General features: G+C 39.1%; 1 protein-coding gene across 5 annotated transcripts in view; it reads right to left on the bottom strand.

The window, feature by feature from the left end:
* The window catches only part of LOC130369567 (ranaspumin-like), a 120,696-nt gene that overhangs the window by 30,648 nt on the left and 71,998 nt on the right, over positions 1–18,050 (bottom strand). For all 5 annotated transcript variants that reach the window (XM_056574967.1, XM_056574966.1, XM_056574968.1 and 2 more), the window contains exons 7-12: positions 15,822–15,869; positions 14,079–14,123; positions 9,628–9,675; positions 9,001–9,045; positions 6,322–6,369; positions 1,577–1,630 (exon numbers count right to left, since the gene is read on the bottom strand). In XM_056574967.1, coding sequence (XP_056430942.1) covers positions 1,577–1,630; positions 6,322–6,369; positions 9,001–9,045; positions 9,628–9,675; positions 14,079–14,123; positions 15,822–15,869 — 288 coding nt within the window. The remainder of the gene's footprint in view (positions 1–1,576; positions 1,631–6,321; positions 6,370–9,000; positions 9,046–9,627; positions 9,676–14,078; positions 14,124–15,821; positions 15,870–18,050) is intronic.

Consider the following 18,050-nt stretch of genomic DNA (forward strand, 5'->3'; position numbering starts at 1 on the left):
GGTTAGACAGGTGGAAAAAGTCTATACAGTTCAGCCAGGGCCCACGGAGGTGACCAGTGACTCAGAGACCTTAATGGCTTGCATGGACTTGTAGTGGGACTGGACAATTTAATTCAGGCCACGCTGACTTGACAGTTGCTGACGGGGACTGACTTGATGGATGACTGACAAAGCTGTGACTGTAGCTTACTTGCAATTGACTGTGGCTGCAGATTTGACTTGAGGCCTCCAATGACTGAACACTCTCTAGGACTTGGCTTGACCTCAGCAAATACTTGTAAGGAAACAGTGAGAGCTAGCTCCACCCAGGGCTTATATGGGGGAGACTAGCAGGGAGCCCATAGGTCACCCCTGGGATCACCTGGTCACTGGTACCTCCTGGGTGACAATCATATGGTACATTTCTTAAAGCAAACATACATTATATATTATAATACATAGCAAAACATATATAAAGGGGGGTGGGGGGGACAAGTACAAGGGGCCCAGGGGACACTGAAGGGAGGCTGCCGGACAGGAAAGCAAGGGTACAGGGTAACACCTCCTGTACTGGGCTACCACAGAAGTGTGTGTGTGTAATATTCCCAAGGCTATTTGCACATTAATACTGACTGGGGGGCACTAAGGAGCATTATTGGTAAGTGAAGGCACTGAGGGTCACCATGTACCATGGTCACCGGTGGGGACAATATTACTAAGTGAGGAAACAAAGGGGCTCTATTACTTAATTGATGGCACAAGTATGTGTTGAGGGCAGTTGGCATTAATACTAGGCACCAACACTTTTACTGTGTGGGTACACTATTATTGTGGGAGAAATTAGAGGTGTTTCATTACTGAGTGGAGGGGTACACACAGGGCGCACTAATACAATGTAGGACAACAAAAGTGGGCAGTAACAGTAAGGAGGCATAATTTCTGTGTAGGGCACTAGAAAGGGGACTATTACCATTGAATACACTAGTACTGATGCATAACTACTATAACCATTATATGTCTCATTGTTTTTAAATCTATTTCTGACTTTGGATCAAAAACTGCAGGGTCAGTTTCCCAAAAAACGTCTGTGTGGAACAGTAGCCTTAGGGTATGTTCACAATGCTGAATCTCTGCACAGAAAATTTCTGGGTGGACATTCTGCAAGACACCAGGCGCTGACAGAACATTTCCATAAGTGGCAATGCTTTTTGGCACATTTAAATTTTTTCTGCAGAGGCCAAAATCGGAATTTGCACAGCAGATCTTTCCGCTACGTGCACAGTGCAGCAAAATTCCATTGAACACATTAGGATTGCTAAAAAGCAAAAATAAAAACAATTTTCTGCCGGATTTCACTTGGGTTGTTCCACACAGTTTTTTTTCCCTTAAGAAGAAAACCCCTAAACCCCACTGTAGTTTTTGATGTAATATTTTCAGCCGAATCCAGAAGTGGTAAGAAAGAGTATAAAGCTAGCTTCACACATTACATTTAATGGAATACTGACATTGCAGTTTTTGAGTCAAAAATTAAAAGGATATATAAACAATGAGAAATAAATAAACAATGAAATATATGTGGAAGTGGAACAGCACATACCCCACTGAAGATCAAGTCTCCAACGTCATTCTTCTGACTTATATCCTTTACCAGCTATAAAAGAAAGTTTAAAGATTAGTGATGCTTATTTCTAGTCCTTTTTTCTTCCTCACAGGATTATAAACACCCATAAGCAATATGAATAGACAAGTGAATACATGGGACACGATTAGAGAGTTTGAAGCTATACAAAAATTTATATTTGCCAATATTTAAATACAGTCAGGTAGAAAAAAATTTTTGAACATTTTTTAAAATGTTGAGCAGATCATTATTTGATCTTCATAAAATGTATATATTGATAAAGGTGATAAAATTGACAAAAACAAAAACTGTGTGGAGAAGTTATCAAATGATGAATGATGCTTCTTGGCTTAAAGGGTTACTCCACTCATCAGCGTTTGGAAGACCCGCCCCCTCGTTATGTCACGCCCCGTCATGTGACGTCACGTCCCGTCCCCCTCAATGCAAGTTTATGGGAGGGGGCGTGACACCCATTGTGCCCCCTTCCCATAGACTTTCATTGATGGGGCAGGCCGTGACGTCATGAGGGGGTGGGCCTGAACACACAAGCCCGCACACTCAATGTTCCGGTGTGAGGTGGAATTTTGCTGAACTCAATGTTCCGGTGTGAGGTGGAATTTTTGTGAAAAAAATGTGTGATTTTTTTTAGGCCCCTTTACATAATGCCCCCTGCTTTTGAAAAAAGTGGATGGGCTTTGCGGCAAAGGGACAGGGCCACTGTATTACTATGATTTATGCCTGTAGCTGGCGTACATTATAGTAGAAATCTATGCATATAGCTGGTGTGGATATCTAAGGCTGCCACACAAGTAGCCACAGATTTGAGAGGTGTGCGCATTTTTTTTTTATTTAACTGTTTATTTATAGGTGTGCGCATTTTAATAAATCTAGTGCAGCTGCCAGGGGCAGGGTTTTTCATGTCGTTATATGTTAGTATATATGTGTCAGAATTTCTGAGGATATCCTTGTATTCCTATTCAAACAAGCTAGGAACCTATTCACACCTGGGTTCTGTGATGCAGGTCATATGGAGGCTTTTTCTCCACACAGTAGCAAATAGAATTCACACCACACAGGAGCTTCTCTTTTTCAAAAAGTATGCTTTAGAGAAACTTCATTCATAAACAACAAAGTCTAAATAGTATCAAAAAGTGTTGAAAACAAACAAATTCACCCAAGGTGCACCATCTAGACGCGCTTGACACTCTTCGATGCCAGATTATTTTAGCCCATTCCCTGGCCTCCTGCAGCCACAGTTCCTTCCTCTCATGAAGGAAACATTGGCTGAGCTTGTGTCGAACACTTACGACGTTCCAGAGAACACGCCTCCTTTCTCAAGTACTTAAAGCTCCTGAGTGGTGTGAATTCTATTTGCTACGAGTATCCTTGTATTCCTGCCATATATTTACCTCTTTTTAATTTGCTATCATTGACGCAGATTATCCCCAATCAATTGGACTAATAGGCATCCTGCATTTCCAATGTGACATAGGGGGAGATTGATAAAGGTTGTCTTTAATAAGTTATCTTTTAGTAATTTTTTTTGCTTTGTTTTTTACTTATGTACGCCAAATTTTAAAGCCAAAAACAATAAATCACCTCAGAATACCATTTTTTATGATTCATTCTCTTCTCTGAAATTTTCTGCCCAAAAAGTCCTGCCACGTCACGCTCCCTCTATTCATGCTATGGGAGGGGGCGTGATGGCTAGCACATAACCGTCACGCCTCCTCCCATAGACGTGAATGGAGGGGGCGGGGTGGCTTGCATCGCCAGTCATCGGACCCAGAGCATAGTTCGCTTCTTGCACCGAATGAAAGAGGTGCCACGCCGGAGATTGCAGGGGTCCCCAGTGGCGGGACCCCCACAATCTAAAATCTTATCCCCTATCCTTTGGATAGGGATAAGATGTTTCCAGCGGAGTACCCCTTTAGGGTACGTTCACACGCGCAGTTTTTCGCAGTGTATTTATGCGGCCGCTCTCCCTGCTCTGAGCTAGGCAGAGAGCTCCCGCGATGTGCGAGTATACTGCGACTCGCACACTGCAGTGTGGCAAATGTGTCTCCAGAGTGCGTCTCCAGAGTGTGCAAGTCACAGGATCAAAAGTTGCTGGGAAATTTTAGGATTTAACAGAAATCCTTGTGCCGGGACAGTCTTTAGAGGTACCCTTTAAATGATTGAAGAGTCTAATGCCTAGAGGAAATATGACATAAATGCATGTCATAGTGCCCTGGTACATACACACCAGGACGTAGACTTATGCCATAAACATGAAGTGAGTACAGGAGCTAGCTGCTCACAACATGTACAGTGGGTCCCAGATTCTGTCAGCAGCTGGGACCTCAGCAATTATGGCAGACATCAGCAAACATGCAATCATTAACCCTTTAGATGTTGTGATCAATGCTGATCACGGCATCTTAACCTCTTAAGGATGCAGGGCATACCTGTATGCCCTGCGCCCACTATATAACACGGGTTCATGTGGTGAACCCGCATCATATCGGGTCAGTCCCGGCGGCTAATGGTATGTGGGACCCATGGCTAATACTGGACATCACCGATCGCGGTGATGCCCGAATTAACTCTTTAGATGTGGTGATCAAAGTTGATCGCCGCGTCTAAAGTAAAAAAATAACATTCCCGGCAGCTCAGTCAGGCTGATCGGGACATCCGCAGAGAAAAAAAAGTGTAAAAAAAAAAAAAAGTTAATAAATTCGATTTAACCCCTTCCCTAAAAAGTTTGAATCACCCCCCTTTTCCACATAAAAAAAAAAAAAACTATGTAAATAAATAAAATGTAAGCATATGTGGTATTGCCACCAGTGTAAATATCCGAACTATAAAAATATATCATTAATTAAACTGCACGGTCAATGGCGTAGACATAAAAAAATTCCAAAGTCAAAAATAGCGTATTTTTGGTCACTTTTTATTCCATAAAAAAATGGATAAAAAGGTATCAAAAAGTCAGATCAAAACAAAAATGGTAGTGATAAAAACTTCAGATCACTGCACAAAAAATGAGCCCTCAAACCACCCTGTATGCAGAAAAATAAAAAAGTTATAGGGGTCAGAAGAAGACATTTTTAAACATATTCATTTTCGTGCATGTAGTTATGATTTTTTCCAGAAGTAAAACAAAATCAAACTGCGTAGAAGTGGAAGCCCTCAAAACTTACAAAATGTTTTAGTTTTTTTTCAATTTTGTCCCACAAATATTTTTTATTTTTTTGGTTTCGCCATAGACTTTTGGGTAAAATTACTGATGTCATTACAAAGTAGAATTGGTGGCGCACAAAACAAGCCATCATATGGGTCTGTAGGTGCAAAATTGAAAGGGTTATGATTTTTAAAAGGTAAGGAGGAAAAAACTAAAGTGCAAAAATGGAAAAACGCTCATCCTTAATAGGGATCGACCGATTATCGTCCGATATTCACGATTTTGGATGTTATCGGCAATTACCTTGCCGATAATCCGATAATGCCCTGCCCCCCAAACCGCCCACACCCCCCCCACCGCACCGCACCCCCCACCACTACACCGTGCCGCACCCCCACTGCACCGCCCCGGCCAGAGACCGCCACTGCCGCTGCCCTATTGCCTCCCCCATCCCCGATTTTATAATTACCTGTTCCCGGCCCGGGGTCCGCGCTACTTCTGGCTCCTGCGGCGTCCTATGTTACACTGTGCTGCGCAATGACGAGTGACGTCCTCAACGCGACGTCACCGTCAGTGTGCACAGTGACAGGCAGGGTGAGAGAAGCGGGTGGTGGCGGCGTTCTCTGCCACTGCAAAAGCTGCTGCAGTTCATTGATTTAAAGCGCCTGCTTTAAATCAATGATCTGCGGCGGTGTTGCCGGGGGGGGGGGGGGGGGGGGGATAAATAGCCGATAACTTATACCAGAATATTGGTATAAGTTATCGGCTATCGGCCCTAACCTCCACACAGTATCGGTATCAGCCCTAAAAATTCGATATCGGTCAATCCCTAGTGCTTAAGGGGTTAAGCAATTGCAGGGCTTAGTAGCACACATTGGACCATCTGCAGAGATGAGTGAAAATGGTGGTCGGGGGTCAACTCACCTGCTCCCTGATGCTCCGTGTAATGCCATTGTATAGCACTGAACAGTAATAGAAATCAAAAGATTGCAGCAATAGTCCACTGTCATATATTTCCGCATGTGGAAATGAACAAACTATTAAAACAATATTTATGATCCTGTACAGTGAATGGCGCAAACATTAAAAATACCAAAGTCTAATATTGCTGATTTTCCAGAAAAAAAATTGAAAAAAAAAGTGATCAAAAAAGTCACATATACGCAAATGTAGTGCTCATAAAAACTGCATGTCATGGCACAAAAAGTATTACAATAACAGAAAGCATGTCAAGATGGGTATTATTGTAATCATATTGGCCCATAGAATAAGGAGAACATGTCAGTTTTACCATAAAAAAGCACGGTATAAAAGCAACCATATTAAAAAAAAGTTAGTTTTTAATTTACCCCCACAAATAATTTTACAACTTGGCTCCATTCACTTCAATGGAACTACGCAGCAGAACCACACCCAAACAGGGAGAGGTCTTTGAAAGAAAAAACCCCACCCAAACAGGGAGAGGTCTTTGAAAGAAAAAACCCCACCCAAACACGGAGAGGTCTTTGAAAGTTTTTTGATTCCTTGAGTACACCTTTAATAATTTAAAAGGACTTACCTCATCAAGGTCCAATGGCGCATCTGTGAGTAAACAAGAAGTCCTTTTCTAAAGAAAAAAAGCATAGTTTTAAACACTGTTATGTAATTATCATTGTCTATTCAAGTTAAAAATATGGGTCCAATAAGTATAGAACTGACCTAAAAGGTTTTGTAATTTTCATTGATGGAGCATAAAGCCGCTACGAAACCTCTGACGTGTGAACTGAGCAGCGCAGTTTCCATTGAAATCAATGAGATGAAATGGTGCAGCCGCCTCAGTCAGTCTGTCAGTGTCTTGGAGCAGTAAGTAGTAACACAAATCAAGAAAGAAATTGCGGAGGGTTACCCCTGCAAAGAAACCTTCCTGACGCCATGGACATCAAGTGTTTTCCTTTCCACTTTGCTCCATTTGCTTTCCCCCAACCCAGACACTGAAAAACACCCCCACAGCATGATGCTGCCAACACCATGCTTGACTGTATGGATGGTAATGTGTTGGGCAGTGCCTGCTTTCCTCCAGCCATGACGCTTAGAATTAAAGGGGTACTCAGGCCCTAAGATATCTTATCCCCTATCCAAAGGTTAGGGGATAAGATGTCTGACCGTGGGGGTCCCGCCGCTGGGGACCCCCGTAATCTTGCTTTCAGCACCCACATCTTTGAGCTGCACACCGCGCTGGCAGCTCACAAACTGCCGGGTGCCGACCACAGGGCCGGAGTATCGTGATGTCACAACTCTGCCCCGTGTGATGTCATGCCCCGCCCCGCTTTGCAAGTCTATGGGAGGGGGCGTGAAGGCCGTCACGCCCCCTGCCATAGACTTGCATAGCGGGGGCGGGGAGTTACGTCACACAGGGGTGGAGTCGTGATGTCACGATACTTTGGCCCCGTGGTTGGAAGGCCAAACATTTCAATCTTACTTTTATCAGACCAGAGAATCTTGTTTCTCCAGGTGGGCTTTTATGTGTCTTATCCTGAGGAGAGTTTTCTTTCTGGACACACTGTAATAAAGCCCAGATTGTGGATGCTGCACTGGGAGTTTCTTCTATCTCTATCCAGGACCTTGGGGCTTAGCTAAATTGGCCATTGGGTTCCTGGTCACCTATGTTACCAAGTCACTTCTCCCCCGATTACTTAGTATGTTGGTGAATCCAGCTCTTGGAGGAGTCCTGGTTGTTCCAAACTTCTTCCATTGAATAATTATGGAGGCCACTGTACTTTTGGGAACTTTTGGTGCAGCAGACTTTGCTCTGGGAATTTGCTCCTACTCTGGACAGTTCCTGACACGGACAGAGGTGTCAGTATAGAGCACTTTGGTCAGACTGAAAAGAACAAATCAACTTCCTATGGAGCATACAGCAGCTGATAAGTACTGGAAGGATTAAGTTTTTTTTTTTTAATAGAAGTAATTTACAATCTTTTTAACTTTCTGGCACCAGAAAAAAAAAAGTTTTACACCGGAGTAACCCTTTAAGCTAGGTTCCATCTTTCCCTACACACCTATGCCTATGTGCTTATCTCTTACCATTCTATAACATGTTGTCTGCAGAATGGACTGCATTTCAAACATGTCATGTTCCCTTTAAGGCAGACTTTAAATACAGCATTTTTTTCTGATGTTTTTTAGTGAAAGATTTTATATTACTTCTACATGACATTTTATGTATATGCCCTTACACAACTCCATTGATTAAAATATAAAAACCTGTTTTATAATGCAGTGGAACCCAGAAAACAACTGTGAAATCACATTTTTCCCATTCTACAAATAATGCTTTATGGATAAGACAACACAAAGCAGGCATGCTGTAATTTTTTTTGAAGCGGAAAATTTGCATCATATTTGCAGAGATGTCAGCAGCAGAAAATCTGCAACAAATCTTGTGTATTTTGCTGCAGATTTTCTGTGTAGATTTTAAGCAGCACATCACTATGTGTGATTTTTTTTTACAGTCTGTTGATAAGATTTTCAAAATTTCATACACTTTGTTGTTAACAATAAATGCTGCAGATTTTCTGCTCTGTTTTGCACATGCCGATAAGAAATACAACTTTCCCTGCAAAAAAATAAATAAATATATATTATATATATATTGAAAAAAAAATAAAGTTATTGCTCTTGGAAGGCAGTGATTTGATGGAAAAAGTAAAAAACACCATTGCCAAATTGATGAGTTTGGAAAGGTGTTAAAGGGGATATCCAGTGATAGAAAAACAGAGCTTATTTCTTCAAAAAAACAGCACCACTCCTGTCCTAAGGTCGTATGCGGTATTACAGGCAGAGGTGGTACTGTTATTGAAAGAAATTAGTTGTTTTTCTATCACTGGAGAGCCCCTTTAAAATTATAGTGCACTATAACAAAACACTACTTCCAGAGCATCTGTTTTTTATGGCACTTTGGTGGTGTTCATAGGGTGAGTTATCTGTTTTTGTACTTATATGCTGCATGCCATAGTTGTAGCCTGTTTTTCTTATTTTTCTTGTAACGTGAAAAAAATGTCAGTAAAAATGTCATGAATTTCAAGACTATTTGTTATAATAATTTTATAAGTAATGTTTTTTCTAAGCAAAAAAAAAAAAAAAATATATATATATAATAAAAAGGTTGCCAGAAGAATATAATATTTGGTGATGACTTCATTTAAATATGTTGCTTAATATTACATACAACCCAAACAATTGAAGAAAACAATCTTACCACAATACTTAGGAGATCGTCATACGCCACTTTTTTGTTTATTCCCTATGAAGGGATCACAATAATAACATGTTAATTCTTAGGAACCATTCACACTCACTTGAAGGAAAAGCAAAATGTATTAGCTATTTAATGTATTATTAAAGACATCAGCATGGGGGTACAAGGGGTATGTTAAGGGGCATGAGATTTGTGTCAAGACTGTGCTGAACAAATAACACTTTATGGCTACGTTTCAACTTGGTTTTTGCCAGCGTTCATTTGTTCCCCCCCAAAAAAAATAAAAAATAAAAACACCGGAAAAACTGCTACTTCGTTTTCCGTCAGGCCGGTTTTTCAGGTGTTTTTGCCTTTGTGTGGAAGTTTTATTATAGGTAAACAACATTTCTTCTTGTAAAAAACAAATAAAACATTACTACATTTTATATCACATTTTAGATGTAACCTAATTTCACTGTATAATCAGATCAAACTTTTATACAGACACATGTGGCACCTGTAGTACTTCTTCAGGTTTCTAGGGTCTGGATTGTACTAAAGTAAAGTGGATCCCTACTTGTAAGCAGTTGCCACGTAAATACAGTGCAGGTACATATCTCTATATGGTCATATTTATGGATTGCTTACCGGGCATGCCTGTGTTGCCAAGTCAATGAGAAGCAATGGAACATCCCCCTACAAATAATAGAAAACATTTTACCCATTGCTTTGTAGATATGAACATTTTGTGTGTCCAGCTAAATATTTTTAAATGCGACAAATAATTTTAGCTATTTAATAAACACTTTACTAAAAGAATGTTCTAGCAAGATCACATTGTCAAGTTGTAATACGGTACTAAGAGGGGTAACAATAGAAGTGAATTTGTTTTTGAGCTTTTTGTTTTACCATTGGAAACTCTATTGTGTTGGGGACCCTATTGTCTATGGGACAGACTTCTAGGCATGCTGTGTGATCTGTGCAGAGGTCAATAAGCAGAAAGGCAGAAGGAGTTGACTGCGATCATCACATATTGTGAATAACACCATCCCATCTTATCTATATACTGTTGTCACCTTTCACTGTAATCATGTCTGTAATAATAATAAGAGTGCTGAATAGCGATTCTTAGGCTGAAAACTGTAAGATTTTAGGATTATTTTATAATATACTGTAGATGAATAAATGGAAAAATAAAAACATAAAAAGCATCACCAAAAATTCCTTCTAATTATTTTTAACATAAAATCTTACTTTACATAGGCCATTTTTGATAACACGTTTCCATTAACTTTCAGTAGTAAATATTTGTATATTTTCTATAGGGAGGGGCTCTGCATATTAAAGGGAACCAATCATCAGATTTTACCCTATATAATGCTTGGTAAAGCGTTATATAGGGTAAACTTGTTGTCCTCACCATCCCCGGGGGACGCTCCTGCCTCCAGGGATGGTGAAGATATGAAGTTATAAACTAGTCACCACCGTCGCCGTAAGTAGTCCCCTGAACAGACTAAGCTTACTGAACAGACAAAGCAGAGCGATGACGCTGCCCATCAATCAAGCGGAGGGGGCTTCGCTGCCGGCCAAAGAACGGGAGTAGGTGAGAAGAGCTCCCCGCCCAGGGGACTACCTACGGCGGCGGCGTGACTAGTTTATAACTTCATATCTTCACCATCCCTGGGGGCAGGAGCGTCCCCCGGGAATGGTGAAAATAAAGATTTTACCCTATATAACGCTTTGCCAAGCATTATATAGGGTAAAATCTGATGATTGGTTCCCTTTAAGACAATTTATTTCTGTTTTCTAACAGATGATAGACTAATTTGCATTTACCATCAGTAAAATCTAATTGGACTTTATAAAAAAACTGAATAATAGAATAGTAACTTCATTCAAATAGAAAAAAGGAGAAGGAGCACATACCATGAATTTTGAATGCCGTATTCACTTTATTTCTTCATTCGGGGTAAACGGTGTAGGGAGGAGGGGAGGGTGGACGATTGCTTTGGAGGAACTTCGGGCAATGGTCCGTATCACGCTGGTCCGCGCGTCATCAGGCCCTACGTCACAGGACTAGAGGGAGTGTTTTAACATCACAGTGGGATACATGGAAGATGGTGACGTACAAGTGGATCGGGAAGGATACATAAAAAAGTGATGATAAAAACAATACATCTTGTCTGCAAATCTAGTCAGATGCATCAAAGAAACTTTTATATGAAAACTTCAATTTAATTGTATTCATTAAGGCCCAATGTTCCCGTTGCATTTGTGGATTTTTATAGCAGTAACTGTTGATGCATACCTCCACCCATTAGGAGATTGTTCTATTCTCTCAAGAACCATACATTTAAATGCTTTTGAATTACCCTCATGATCTGTACACATGTGCTGAATAAACCTGGTAAAGCCTCTCTTAGTTAATAAAGAACGTATATGTTCTCTAATCCTATGGTAAAGAGGTCTCTTTGTTTTTCCTATGTAGTATCTCCAGCATAAACATATGAGGGCATATACAACATAGGCTGTTTTACATGTTGCAAATTTTCGAAATATTACCAAAGTACCTCCCAGGTTCTTTTCATTTTTTCTTGAATTGAATTCGCAGATGGAACAATTTACGCATGTGAATAAGCCCATAGGTTTTTGTGCAAAAAAAAGAATCCTTCCTAACCTACTTTTTTTCTTTTCTTAAGATAATCATGAATGGTTACATTTTTTCTATAATTTACAATTGGTTTCCTTTCTGTTATGCTTTTTAAGTCTTCATCACGTTGTTACATAGGCCAGTTTTTAAAAACTGCGTTTTTAACAATATTATTTATAGGGGAATTTTTAAATGTGAATTTTTCTTTTTTCTCTTTTGTCTGAACAAAGTTTCTCAGAATTTTTTCCATAATTTCAGATGGATAGCCTCTATTAATTAGACGATTTCCCAATTCCTGTACTTGTTGATGATAAACTTCAACATCTGTATTTATTCATTTTAGTCTAATTAGCTGACTTACTGGGATGATATTTTTAACATGTTTAGGGTGAGACGAGTTATAATTATAATGAAGGATAGAATTTTTTTTAAATCGGTTTTCTGTAACCGGATGAGTGAATAGTGTTGCTTATAATTTAAATTTTAGTGTCAAGAAATGCAAGAGATAACCCTCCAAAATGAAAAGTGAACCACTTTGTTCAGACAAAAGAGAAAAATTTGATAGGACAGTATTCACATTTTAAAATTCCCCTATAAATAATTTTGTTAAAAATGTAGTTTTTAAAAACTGGCCTATGTTACAACGTGATGAAGACTTAAAAAGCATAACAGAAAGGAAACCAATTGTAATTTATAGAAAAAAATGGAACCATTCATGATTATCTTAAGAAAAGAAAAAAGCAGGTTAGTGTTAGGAAGGATTGGCTTTTTTTGCACAAAAACCTATGGGCTTATTCACATGCGGAAATTGTTCCATCTGCAAATTCAATTCAAGAAAAAATTAAAAGAACCTGGGAGGTACTTTGGTAAAATGTTGACAATTTGCAACATGTAAAACAGCCTATGTTGTATATGCCCTCATATGTTTATGCTGGAGATACTACATAGGAAAAACAAAAAGACCTCTTTACCACAGGATTAGAGAACATATACGTTCTTTTACAACTAAGAAAGGCTGTACCAGGTTTATTCAGCACATGTGTACAGATCATGAGGGTAATTCAAATTTTGAGAGTAATTTAAATTTATGGTTCTTGAGAGAATAGAACAATCTCCTAATGGCGGAGGTATGCATCAACAGTTTCTGCTACAAGAATCCAGATGGATTCTTTGCACAAATGCAACGGGGCCATTGGGCCTTAATGAATACAATTAAAGGGGTACTCCCGTGGAAAACTTTTTTTTTTTTTTTAATCAACTGGTGCCAGAAAGTTAAACAGATTTGTAAATCACTTCTATTAAAAAATCTTAATCCTTCCAGTACTTTTTAGGGGCTGTATATTAAAGAGAAATCCAAAAAAGAAATTTCCTCTGATGTCATGACCACAGTGCTCTCTGCTGACCTCTGCTGTCCATTTTAGGAACTGTCCAGAGCAGCATATGTTTGCTATGGGGATTTTCTCCTACTCTGGACAGTTTTCTCCTACTCTGGACAGCAGAGGTCAGCAGAGAGCACTGTGGTCATGACATCAGAAGAAATGCATTTCTTTTTTGGATTTCTCTTTAGTATACAGCCCCTAAAAAGTACTGGAAGGATTAAGATTTTTTAATAGAAGTAATTTACAAATCTGTTTAACTTTCTGGCACCAGTTGATTTAAAAAAAAAGTTTTCCACGGGAGTACCCCTTTAAATGGGAGTTTTCATATAAATGTTACTGTGATGCATCTGACTAGATTCGCAGACAAGATGTATTGCTTTTATCATCACTTTGTATTTGTATGTATACCTTTTTTATGTATCCTTCCAGATCCCGATCCACTTGTACGTCATTGTCTTCCATGTATCCCACGGTGATGTTAAAACACTCCCTCCAGTCCTGTGACGTAGGGCCTGATGAAGCAGGTACCAGCATGATATAGACCGTTGCCTGAAGTTCCTCCGAAGCAGTCGTCCACCCACCCCTCCTCCCTACACCGTTTACCCCGAATGAAGTAATAAAGTGAACACGGCATTAAAAATTCCTGGTATGTGCTCCTTCTCCTTTTTTCTATTTGAATGATGTTACTGTTACATTCTTACACTGTAAGCACTACTGAAACCTTGGCCGAAGGGGTTCTATGTCCAGGTGTGACAAATCTTAAGAGCTGATTGCAGTAAGGATTTAAGCAGTATAGCAGTGCAGGTATACATCTTGCTATGTATTGAAAATAATAGAATACATTTTCCACACTTGTATGCCATTATTAGTAATGTTTTTATTTTTCTTATAACTGAAAAGTACAAAAAAAGGCAATCACTGTGTTTAAATAATTCCTTTGTCATTTCTGCCTTTCTATTTGCAAAACAACATCTAAATGTTTACCAAAAACAGTATAATTTAAGATTAGTTTATGGCATAAACAGTGCACAATTATTTATTAAGAACAAATGGTTAAATGTCATACGTACCCCTAGGAGCAGAGGCAAACAAGTGGGTTCAAGGAATTTTTCTGTCTGGAAAATGAAAAGATTTTTAACAATCATCACTTCTCATGTTGTATCCTGACTGTCTTTAATATTTTAATAAGTTTGAAGTTATTCACATCCCAAGAATTGTCACACTTTTTCACCGTGGTCTTTACCGTCTACTACCTGGTCACTCATGTGCATCACCAAGAGTTCAAGTCCACACCCAAGTAGAATATAATACTCAATCTTTATTTTCGACATAGCATCTAGTGTAAAATTAGGTAAAAAATTGGGCGCAGAATTAGTTAATTCCAACAAGAATAGATAGGCCATCGCTTGTCAGATGTGGATAAAAATGTTTATTCCAAATTTAAAAAAAGTAGCAAAACTGAAAATACACATACCATGTACAGCTTGACGCGTTTCGTGGTTGCCCACTTTTTATCCACATCTGACAAGCACTGGATTATTTCTTCTTGTTGGAATTTGCACCACTTGCACTGTGGATCACCGTGCGCTTGAACTAATTCCTGGTTTCAGGCCGATTACCTCCTATTAAGCTTCTAAATACATTATGTTTACACACAGTTTTTACATGAAAGAGATGGGGCCCTATTAAAAAAGATCAAAGCAATCCCTCCATTATGGTATAGTTTTTCCACTAGAAGGATATGGTTTTTGTTTCCCCAGGAATATCTTATACTCACTGAGTACCTTGCATTGCCCACAAAACAATGATATTTATATGGCTGCTTCACTAGACAGATCATCTCTTCAGGAGACTGGGAAAACTAGGGGAGTACTGTGAGCCCTGTGTACTGCCTGCTTTCAAAGTCTGCGTATGAGAATATTTGTCAGGTAAAGCAGCTCTTCAGAAGACTGGGAAAGCTGTGTGGCACGCATACTGCAGGACAACTAGATTTCTCAGTCTTCTGAAAACCCCAGCAGTGATAAGCTGTTTGCCCTCCCTGCACTTCAATGATGTCATGCTCTCTCCCAGCCCCCCCCCCCGACTCTTCTCTCACTCACAAAAATTTTTCTCTCTCCCACCCGCCCCATCTCCTCTCACTGCTCTCACACTATCTAATCTTTGCACCTGCATTCCGTATAGTAATATCATACTTTGCCATATAGGAGCTCTTCAGGAGACTGGGAAAGTTGGGTGGCACATGTACTGTGTGCTACACAACTCTCCAAGTCTCCTGATGTTCCAGCAGTGAAATGATGTTTGTCCTCCCTGCACTCCAGCGCTGCCATGCCCTCTCCCTGCCTCTGCACTCGTGTTCTCTCCCCCTTCTGACTTTTCTGTCTGCCCGCAATAAATCTTCTCTCCTCCGCCTGCTCTGTTCACTTTTGCTGCCACTGCACTAACAATTTTCTGCATCTGCCTGCCGGACAGTTAAATCATACTTTACCATAACATTGGTCTGGAGGAAGTTCTTTTTTAAAACAACCGGCCAGTCTCAACAGGTCAAGAGCAATGCAATCAGGAGATGTACTGGAAATCCCAAAGACAGGTCGATCTCCTGATTGCATTACTCTCAGGCTGTATATTCACACATATGTTGAGTTTAAGATATATATATATATATATATATATATATATATATATATATATATTATATATATATATATATATATATATATATATACATATACATATAAAAGAAAGTGATGAGAAGTTTGCCTTATTTGTCTACATACATTTAAATAGTAAAATAATATATAGAAATACATTCATACCACTTTACATAATGTAGCAAATGCTAATTCAGAGAGTCCAGACTTGTCCTATATGTTAAAAAAAATAAAATAAGATAATATCATGAATGAAGTAGAAACAGAAAAATCTCACTAGCAATTGATATTGGCATAGCTTTTGTTTTCCTTCAGGTAGACAATCAGTTTATTTAAAGCAATTATTTTAGGGAAAACAAATCCATGACCAACAGGACGTGCTACATGTGAATAGAATGATAGATCAGCTACTGGGGCATTTACCGTACTGGCAAAAATGTGGCAAATCACCACATGTGAATACAGCCTTAGAAAATTGTCTACTTTGTCCAGTCTCATATTTTTTGAATGGTCCTTTAACCCTTTAAGGACAATTTTATTTTTTGTATTTTCATTTTCCTCCTCACCTTCTAAAAATCATTGCTCTTTTACATTTCCATCCACAGACCCATATGCGACCAATTGTCCTTTTTTAATGACTATTTATTTTACCATAAAATGTATGGCGTATCCAAAAAAATATTATTTATGTGGGGAAATAGAAAAGAAAATAGCAATTTAGCAAATTTTGGAAGGTTTCATTTTAACGCTGAACACCTTACAGTAAAATTGACATTTTTATTCTTTTTCTGTGGGTCAATACAATTAAAATGATACCCATGGTTACAAACGGTTTTTTTTAAACAAAATTAGTATGTTTAAAATCTTTTTATTTTGACCACCTATAATTTTCTTATTTTTGGTATATGGGGCTGTGTGAGGGCTAATTTTTTGTGCCATGATCTTTAGATTAATTGGTACCACTTGTGTATATGTATCTTTTTTATTGCTTTTTATTCCTTTTTTTGGAATGAACTGTGACAAAAAAGCTGCAATTATGGACTTTTTTTTAAACATTTATGCCGTTCACCATACAGGATAATATGTTTATGGACCAAAATATGTTTACATTTTTTTTTTTTAAGTTTTTTTAAAATTAAGTGGGAAAACGGGGCCATTTAACTTTTTATTGGGGGAAGGGGCTTTTTCACATTCTTTTAAAACTTTTTTTTACACTTTTTATGTCCCCATACGGGACTATTTACAGCAATACTTCTTAGATTGCAGATACTGGACAGTGCTATGTATAGGCATAGCACTGACCAGTATTATCAGCGATGTACTTTGTACTTCTCTGGTCTGCTCAATGTTAAACCAGAGAAAAAGACCCCCGGATGACGGCTGGAGCAGGTAAGGGGACCTCCGGCCGCTATGTTGGATGATCGGATCCCTGTGGTTGTGCCGCAAGCGATCTAATCATCCATTCAAATGCCCGCACTGCCGCAGATGACGTAATTGGTATTGACAACGCCATCTGAGGGCTTAATGGCGGACATCAGCAGACTGGCGGACATGGCGGTAATGACGGACATCGCTGATGTCCACCATTACTGGTGGGTCCCTGGCTACTAATAGCAGCCGGGACATGCCGTACATGATGCAAGAACCGTGTGGGGGAATCTGGCAGTGTTATATTTTCCTGTAATGCTACCACAGGGACAAAGTCCTGCAATGTGTCCACAGAATGCTGGGAAATCTAGAGCAAAGTTAAAGTTGCTTTTAGCTTTGTTCAGGATTCCACCTTTAAATATATGTAACTGTGCAGTAGGGTATATTTTGTGCTGTTGTATAATGTACGGTAAAGTTATTGAATTGTGCTCTACTAATATTGCTAGGTAATGGCAGATTGTAAAGAAGGAGTTAGACCTATTCACTCTCAGACATTTCCATGCACATTGACTTTCTGCTCTCTGCTGCCACCTCTGGTGACACAGCATTAAAGGGGTACTCGGCCCTAGACATTTAACCCCTTAAGGACCAGGCCATTTTACACCTTAAGGACCAGAGCATTTTTTGCAAATCTGACCACTGTCACTTTAAACATTAATAACTCTGGAATGCTTTTACTTATCATTCTGATTCCGAGATAGTTTTTTCGTGACTTATTCTACTTTAACTTAGTGATAAAATTTTGTGGTAACTTGCATCCTTTCTTGGTGAAAAATCTCCAAATTTGATGAAAAAAATGAAAATTTTGCATTTTTCTAACTTTGAAGCTCTCTGCTTGTAAGGAAAATGGATATTCAAAATATTTTTTTTTGGGTTCACATATACAATATGTCTACTTTATGTTTGCATCATAAAATTTATGAGTTTTTACTTTTGGAAGACACCAGAGGGCTTCAAAGTTCAGCT

The sequence above is a fragment of the Hyla sarda genome, chromosome 4, assembly GCF_029499605.1.
Source record: "Hyla sarda isolate aHylSar1 chromosome 4, aHylSar1.hap1, whole genome shotgun sequence".
Lineage (NCBI taxonomy): Eukaryota > Metazoa > Chordata > Amphibia > Anura > Hylidae > Hyla > Hyla sarda.